The following is an 8,978-nucleotide window of genomic DNA, read 5'->3' on the forward strand; positions in this document are numbered from 1 at the left end:
GGGATAGGTAAATTAAATCAGGGGAGGGGTCAATTTAATCAGGAGAGAGTCTTTGGTGGGCACTGGGGCAATAAATCAGGGGAGGGTATTGGGTGGTCCCTGAGGCACTTAAATATAGGGAGGGTCTCTGCGGGTGCCTGGGTCAATTAAATCAGGGCAGGGTTCTGGTGGTCCGTGGGCCCATGGAGACACTGAGAGAGAAACAGAGCAGGCAAAGAGAGACAGGAGAGAAAAGGGACACAGAGACAATGAGCTGAGAAGGCGGCACTCTGCAAACAGAACTGCAACAGACTGAACATGAACGGGAGAGAAATCAATAAGTCTCAGAGATTTATTTGCTGTCAAATACATCCCACACACCCAGCCCACACAATTTCCATCCCACCACTCTGATTGAGACCCCATGACTCTAAATCATTTCCCAACCTCATCTCAGCCTGATGGCTGCGGAATTGAGTGAAATTGGCATGGGATTGAGTTTTTTGAGGTGGGTTTGAGCTCTTTTTGGGGTCAGATTGAGCTGTTTTCACTGGGATTTGAGTGATTTTGAGGTGACAGATCCATTCCTCTTGGCTTTTGCAGTGCAAAGAGATGGAGAATAGAGGAAAATTAAGGCCAAACAAAAAGTAGAAGCAGCCAGGTGTGTTGTCAACATGGATCACAGGGAATGTGAGCGACCAGGGCTGTGCCCAAAGTGCCTCCTCCAGTGGGGGATGGAGCTGGAGCAGCGCACAAAGCTCTGCCCGCAGTCGGGGCACTCACAGGGCTTCCCTTAGCGGTGCCTCCGCTGGTGTTGGGTCAAGCTAGAGCGGCTGGAGAAGCTCTTCCCACACTGGGGACACTCGTAGGGCCTCTCCCCAGTGTGGATGCGCCGGTGCCTGATGAGGTGGGAGTTGTGCTTGAATCCCTTCCCGCAGTCGGGACAGTGGAAGGGCCTCTCCTCTGTGTGAATCCGATAGCGCAGGAGGACACTGGAGCTGGTCGGAAACCTCTTCTTGCATTTATCACACTCGTAGGGCCTCTCCCCAGTGTGGATGCGCCGGTGGGTGATGAGGGTGGAGTTGTGCTTGAATCCCTTCCCACAGTCGGGGCATTGGAAAGGCCTCACCTCCCTGTGCATCCAAAAGAGCTGGAGGAGACAGGAGCTGTTCTTAAACCTCTTCCCATACTTGGAACACTCGTGGGGCCTCTCCCCAGTGTGGGTCCTCTGCTGCGTGATCAGGCCGGAGCTCTGGCTGAAGCACATCCCACACTCCCCACACTCATAGGGCTTCTCCCCAGTGTGGATCCTGTGGTGCACAATCAGGTCGCAGTTCCGCCTGAAGTTCTTCCCACACTCCACGCACGTGTGGGGCTTCTCCCCATCATGGAGCTGCTCATGGAGCACCAGCTCCGAGCTCTGGCTCCGTCTCTGGCCGCCTTCCCGGCCCAGGCTGGCTCTTTCCCCCTCAGATCCCCGCCAGCTGCGTTTGCAGCCCCGCCTCGTGCGGCATCTCCACGGCTTTTCCTCCCCGTTGGCTTCCTGCGCCGTGGAGCCGCTCAAAACGGCCTCTTCCACCAGGTTCTGCCGCTGGCATTTGTCCTCCCTGCTCTCCATGCTCAGCTCCTGCTCTGGGGGAGGAAGGACAAGGACAGGATGGGATTTGCCTCCGTGCCACAGGCAAGGGCAAGGAGATCCCCCAGGGCTGAGCTGCAGCCAGGGCCGTGCTGGGCTGGGAGATGGAGCAGCACAGAGGGGAAAGGGGCACTGACTTCCTCCTCACCTGTCTCAGTGTCCCGGGGCATCTTCCTCTTCCTTGCAGCGTCCCAGGCCTTGGCAATGGGAAATCCTGGTTTGGGGAAAACAAGGGATGAGCACATTTGTAGGAGTGTCGGGGGGTAGGATGGTAGGAACGGGCAGAGACGAGTGAGCTCTGCAGCCAGGTCGTGGAACTTGCGGTTCATTGCAAAGGGCCTGGGTGCAGGGCCCTGCTTGGAGCTGCCAGGCACAGCTCGGAGCAGGCCTGAGAGAAGAGACGGGTAGAGAGGGTTAGAGGGTGAGAGAGTAAGAGGGGAAGAGTATATGAGAGTAAGGTTCCCGTTAACATACAATCAATCTTCTTCTGTGTTGAATATTCTATTTCTCACTAACCAATCTAGTACAAGAGACAAATCCTACAGCATTTACATTCAGCCTGTAAAAATCATTACATCACCACACTGTGTTACATTTTAAACCCTAATAACTCCTCTTCGGACCCCTTCCATTGAGCTAGTAAGGTCTGCTCTGATCCTTGGATCTGTCATCAAGCAGAGGGGATTGTTTCATCAAAAGGGCATTACCTTCAGTTTGGCCACACCATTGTTTTCCAGTTGTTCACTAACTGAAGTATCTCAGAGCTTGCTTTCATTTTAATCCTCCTTATACTTTTTATCTTCACAAAATCTTTTGCCAGACAATCGTATTTATAAGGCTTTCCTGTTTCATCTTCCCCAAAACACATTGAGTTTGAAGGTCCCTTGTCGGTTTTCATTGTTTCTCTTTGCTGATTTATGACCGGAGATAGCTCAGGGATGCCACTTGCTCGGTTTGTTTCTTGGCTGTTTAGGTGGCCTGGAAAGGCCCAGGGTGGCCTTGGACAGCCCGGCGCTTCAAAGGACGAGGAGAGACTTCTGATCTTGTTTCAGTCTTGGAGTTTATTAATTGTTTATCTAAAAGATTTTCTTTCAGCCCGACAGAGGTCTGCACAGCAAGTCAGCCATGGGCACACTCTGCAACCCCTGGGGCGGTCACTTATCTTTATACCCGAAGTTACGTATACAATATTTATAATTTTTCCCCAATACCTTCTACTCTTATTAACCGGTGCACTTCTAGTAAAGACCAATCCCAAAGTGCCACCATCACCACAGAAGATGGAGGCCAAGAAGAAGAAGAAGAAGAACAGGACACGCCCCAATTCCTCCATCTTACTTCTTTAGACCCCCCTGTACAGAAATCCTAAACCCTGTGTTCTACACCTTAATTAACTTATCCCTTCACCATTCACCCAGTAAAATCCTCCCAGTCCTCATACAGGTGTCATCTCCTGTGTAGGATCAAAGTCCTGCCACCAGACACTTCTGGCAACATTCCAGGACTCCCGAGCCCCCCAAGGGTGTTCTTGGCCACTCTGTACCTCTGTCCTGAGGTGCTGAGATCCCACATCTCCCCCTTCTGTTTGCACCAGGAAGACCTCTTTTGCTATCCGATTCATAGCGTGTTTTAAACATGCAAATATGCATGGGACGACAAGTATGAGGACTAGGAGAACTATTAAAACATACAACTCTACTCTTAAAATTCCTCTCCAAATGGGAGAGATGTCAAAGAAGTCTAACAGCTGATCGATCCATGATCCTGTGATCTCGCCAAGTTTATTTATGCTGTCTTTTATATTTTTGATACTTTCATGAATTGGCCTTGAATGATCTGAGAGATTCATGCAGCACATCCCTTCAAACTCTTCACATCCATGTCCATGAGCGAGCAATAGATAATCGATCGCCGCTCTGTTTTGAAGAGTCGCCTGTCTTACACCACTGATGTCTTTTAACATGTCATCCAATAAGACAGACACAGACCGTGCATGTTTGCTCAACCAACAACCCATGCGGTCGACTTGAGTCAAGGCCACCCCTGATGCTGTTTGAGGTGAGAAGATTGCTGTAGCAATACTCGCTTTCTTGTCCCAAGAAAATATTTTATCATTGCAATCTGCCGCATATTGTTCTATTGATCTTTTTTCTTTGCGTTTTCTCTCCCTTAACATGTTCAAATCAGGCGATAGCATTGAAATTTCCCCAATGCTGCATGGACCTCCCGTGGCATTAGCAGGAATGCCGTGCCAAATTCTGTCCCCGCAAATTAAAAACAAACCCCATGGCAATTGCACTGGGACTTGGACCGATCCTTTGGTATTTTTTTCTGTATATTTACACCATGCTGACGCATTCTTATAGAATTCATGAATGGGAGTCAAATCGACAGTTTTCGCCTTTGTGACATTCGGAGCCTCAAACTGCATGCAGAGTTCCATTGTCATGGACCCAAAAATCTCCAATTCCTGAGGTTCTGTAGAAGCCACAGGAAGTAGATGTGTCCAAGCACACCACTCTTTCTCAGGATCTTTAATGACCTGCGAAATGTTAACTGCGGAGTGCCCTGGAACTGGCCATTCGTCCACTGGCAACCCAACCATGCATGCTGAAAATGGTTTTCCTGGCCTCGAATGTGTCAGGCAAATACTATCTAAATTTGCTGCCTGAGCCAAAGTCTCCCATACATTTTGCCTTGGTTGAGTAATAGGTAAATTACCCCCATTGCTTACTGCAATGAATGAAAGAATGATGCACATAAGCATCATGAAACCCATAATTCCGCTTCTGCGTGAAATCATTATTCTGGTTTTCATCCAAGACCCTAGAGAAAATTCCCCCAAAGTCTTTAGCTTTTTTTTATTTGTCTTCCGAGTCGTCTTGTGCAGTTTGAGTCTCGACTCCTGTCTGAGTACTCGTCTCTTTGTTTCTTGGATCATTGTTTCTCGGATCCGCGTTTTCATGTTCTCGCACTCAAAATGGTTTCACGTGTCGTGCCGACACCCACGTCAGACTTCGCTCTGTGGAGATACAAGCGAAACCCTTGCCCCCCACTAGGCGGCGCTGTCACCGGCCTCCCCAGCTCGGATGACAGCATGAGCTCGACTGCCCCTCGTCCTGTCGACTGCCGTGTTCGTGATCTCGTTTTGAGACCGTGTCTGCCTGGATTTTAATTCCGCTGGGAATGGAGCTTGAACACCAGAACGTCTCCCTTGAAGGGATGAGTCTGGAACTCCGAGGGTTTTCATCCAGAGGTAGCAAGTCTGAAGAGGGTGTGGAGCCCCTCGGACATAGGATCCCGAGCACGGCCCCTGCTCGCCCGAGACGTCACAGGGGATCGGGCCCGCCCCCGCCCGCGGTCTACTCTCTGCGCATGCATGCTCTCCGAGTCGCTCCCTGTCTCTCCCGAGCTGATGTCACTCTCCCCCCCTTGTTCCACCTCCGAGGCTTCCTCCCCTCGGTCTGTCCCTGACTCTGTCTCTTCCCCCTCTGACGCTGTGTCCCTGGCTCCTCCCGCCGGTGTGTACAGCCCGCCCCCCGCCGGCACCCAAGCGCGTTCCAAAATCCGAGCGGACCTCCGCACCGGGTCTGACGTCACAATCGCGCGCCTCCCGCGTCTCACTACGGTGGCCCTTTGGGGCTGCGCAATATCCCCCATTTCGCCGCCCGTGTTTACCGCCCCCGCGCTGGTATGTGACTCCCCCCCCGGTTCTTGCGAGTTTTGCTCGCCGCGCGCATCTCCGCTATTCTGCCGGCCAGGGCGACCGCCACCCCCCGGCGCCGCGCTGACAAAAGCCGCACCGGGACATGTGTCTCCCGGTATCTCTTCACCCGCGCTCCTCGCCGGCTCCGCCGCTGCCACGCCGTGCCCCCCGCGAGTAAGCGCCCCCCCCGATCCCTTCTCTGCCCCCTGCACCCCCCCTTCCGATCCTGATTCCCCTGTACTCTCCGGAGTTTCAGGACGCTTTAGGAGCTTCCTGGGGTTTCTGGGTTTTGGGACCGGGGGTTTTAATATTATTTCCTGCTCTCTTTTCTCGAGAGCCCTTTCCCCCTGGCTTCTTGAGGCCAGAGCTAATTTTTTTCTGGAGCATTGCTCCCCCCCCTCCTTCCGAGGGTGCCGCAACTTTTCATTGCTCTCCCAGTCTTTTCGACTGTACTGAAATGCCTTTCTAGCATTACTCTTGCCGGCAAGAGCAGCTTTAACGCTGTCTCGTCTTTTTTTGTCGCTAAGAAATATAAGTGCCTATTGATTTCCTGCCAAAACCCCACTTCGAATAGCAGGCATGATTCGGCAAGTGGTAATTAAGCCTTGCCCACAACAATAGCTGTTTTAATTCTTTCTTTGGGATCCCTTCTGTGTGTGTTTGAGCCACGCCTTGTAAGGCGGACAAAATTTCCCGTTGTTCTTGGGAGAGTGTGCAATTATGTTCTTATTTTTTGACCTTCTCACCGAATCTGTCGTCAGAGCTGTCCGAAGGCTCCCAGTGTCCGTCCAGCGGGTCACGAGGGGTGGATCCAGATGGGCCTTTCCTGGTTCCTTTCCGGGCTGCTTGGCTACGAACTGTCTTCGGTAGAAGCTGAGAGATGGAATTCTCAGTGACTGCTGTTTTTTGCAGACTCTTCTGGCCGTTTTTTTTTCTTCTTTTTCTTTTTTCTTCAGGCTTCTCTCCTCAGGAGCTATCAGTGCTCTCCTGGGAACTCGTCCTAGATTGGGGCTGCCCTCTTGGCTTTTCAGCTCTTCAGCTCTTCAGCTCTTCAGGACTGATCCCCCCCTGAAAGGGTTGGTGGGGAGTAGCCCACGCAGCGAACGCCACTTGTCGGTTTTCATTGTTTCTCTTTGCTGACTTATGACCGGAGATAGCTCAGGGATGCCACTTGCTCGGTTTCTCGGCTGTTTAGGTGGCCTGGAAAGGCCCAGGGTGGCCTTGGACAGCCCGGCGCTTCAAAGGACGAGGAGAGACTTCTGATCTTGTTTCGGTCTCGGAGTTTATTAATTGTTTATCTAAAAGATTTTCTTTCAGCCCGACAGAGGTCTGCACAGCAAGTCAGCCATGGGCACACTCTGCAACCCCTGGGGCGGCCACTTATCTTTATACCCGAAGTTACGTATACAATATTTATAATTTTTCCCCAATACCTTCTACTCTTATTAACCGATGCACTTCTAGTAAAGACCAATCCCAAAGTGCCACCATCACCACAGAAGATGGAGGCCAAGAAGAAGAAGAAGAAGAACAGGACACGCCCCAATTCCTCCATCTTACTTCTTTAGACCCCCCCTGTACAGAAATCCTAAACCCTGTGTTTTACACTCTAATTAACTTATCCCTTCACCATTCACCCCAGTGAAATCCTCCCAGTCCTAATACAGGTGTCATCTCCTGTGTAGGATCAAAGTCCTGCCACCAGACACTTCTGGCAACATTCCAGGACTCCCGAGCCCCCCAAGGGTGTTCTTGGCCACTCTGCACCTCTGTCCTGAGGTGCTGAGATCCCAAAGTCCCTCTGCCCAAGTCCATCTCTACAAGTCACTGGCCATCTGGGCTCCAGAAAAACCTCCCCAACATCCAAGATTCAGCCCTGAAAAAGCCTCCCAGGAGTTCCCCGCCCCTGGCTCCTCCCCTCTGGCGTTCGGGGGTTCCCCCCTGTCCCAGCTGCTGGGGGTCATGCTTGGATTGGGGGTCACCCTTCTCCTCAGTGCCCACCCTGCCCAGGCTGCTGGCAGTCTCAGCAATGCCAAAAGCTCCCCCCGCTTTGCTCTCCCCATTTCGGGATGCCGGGGCTGTTTGGGCTTCCGGGCTCCCTTCTCCCCTCATTCTCTGCTTTGGGCTGTGAATGAGACGAGGGCTGGTTGTCCCAGACCTGCCAAGTGAGTGCTGGAGTCTCCCACGCTGCGTTTCCAACTTTCCTTGAGGGAAGCAGCCAGTAAAGAGACACAGCGAGTGATAAGAGGAGTGAGAGAATCCCCCGGGAAACTGGGACTGGGTCTCAGAGACGGGCTGGACCCCTCGGAGGAAGGGAGCAGAGGAGTTTCCGAGCCAAATCCACTAGGAAACGGGACAAAAAAGGCTACTAAAAATGCTGTTGGTTTGAGGGATAAGAGAGCCCAAGAGCATCCAGAATGAAAACCTGCTGGATTGAGGAATTACCATTCCAAGAGCATCAACGGTTGGGCAGAATTCTGCCGGATTGAGGATATGCTCAAGAGCATCTGGGGTTGGACAACACAGCTGGGTTGAGGGATATCCAAGAGCACGGGGACTGGCAAGGAACACCTAAACTTGTAATAGGTGATGTGAAACTGTAGTATATGGTAGAGATAAATCATGCTATTAATGTATAAAATATTGTAAAATCTACATTATGTCTTTTGACCATCCTGGCCAGGAGCAGTGTCTTATTCATATACATCTAGTTCCTGGACTTGGTTGAGATAAACATTGGGGTTTTTAATGAAAGAATAGAAACTTCCAGGGCGATAATGGCTGGCTTCCCCGGGTCACCAGGTCCAGCCAAGAGTGATTTTTGTCTCGACGATTATACAGCTACCACAATGATCCACACACAGTCCCACCCTGATGCATGTGAATGCTGACTTCCCCGGAGTCTACTGACAACATCAGACACCGGGACTGAGTCTTTGTCCACCTCTGCACAGGTAAAGACACGGTTATGTATGGGAAGAGACACAAAGAACATTCGGTCATCTCTGCCTCGAACAGAATAAACTGTAAAAGAACTCGCTGCATCACACAGCATTTATGAACAGGGGGAGACTCTGACATTCAGAGCTCAGATCCGTGTTCACCCAGCACCGAACCCAGGCTCGACGCTGACCCTTGGCTGTGGTGGTTTTGACGACCGAACTTCAGTCTCACAGACAAATTAATAAATCTTTGCTAAATTTTCCTATAGGTTTGGCTCTCAATTTGATCATTTATAACAGAAGGTACCTTATTGTTGTCTTGTTGTGTGTGAGAGTGAGTCACAAACAAAATCAGCCTCAGCTTCTTGGGCGGGTGGGAAGGAGGGGCTGTGGAAAGAGGAGTGTGTGACCCATAAATAAGCCATTGGTCTCCTGGGCATGTGGGGGCTGTGGCATAAGGTACAGGTGACCTGCAAACGGGCCATTGTCCCCAGGGCGTGTGAGGGGGCCCTGGCTAAAGAGTGTGAGTGACACACAAATCAGCCTCACAGGTGAACGGCGCTGGAGGCAGCAGAGTCAGGGCCCTCCCAGGAGGCCCAGAAATACTGAGACCCAGAGGCCAACCCCAAGGTGAGGGGGGCCACAGGGACCCGCGATTCTCCGTCAACAGGGATCCACTCTGTGTCCTGAGGGTGGGAAAGAATGTGTGAAAGTG

General features: G+C 51.6%; 1 protein-coding gene across 1 annotated transcript; it reads right to left on the reverse strand.

The window, feature by feature from the left end:
• Window positions 1–493: 493 nt before the first annotated feature.
• Window positions 494–7,384, reverse strand: LOC134432753 (zinc finger protein 239-like). Its single transcript, XM_063181655.1, has 3 exons — window positions 7,323–7,384; window positions 1,764–1,954; window positions 494–1,611 (listed from the first exon to the last, which is right to left on the reverse strand). The coding sequence occupies exons 1-3, from the start codon at window positions 7,382–7,384 to the stop codon at window positions 773–775; spliced, it is 1,092 nt and encodes a 363-aa protein (XP_063037725.1). The 3' UTR covers window positions 494–772.
• Between the last annotated feature and the right edge of the window lie 1,594 nt (window positions 7,385–8,978).

This window comes from Melospiza melodia (genome assembly GCF_035770615.1).
Source record: "Melospiza melodia melodia isolate bMelMel2 chromosome 7 unlocalized genomic scaffold, bMelMel2.pri SUPER_7_unloc_1, whole genome shotgun sequence".
Lineage (NCBI taxonomy): Eukaryota > Metazoa > Chordata > Aves > Passeriformes > Passerellidae > Melospiza > Melospiza melodia.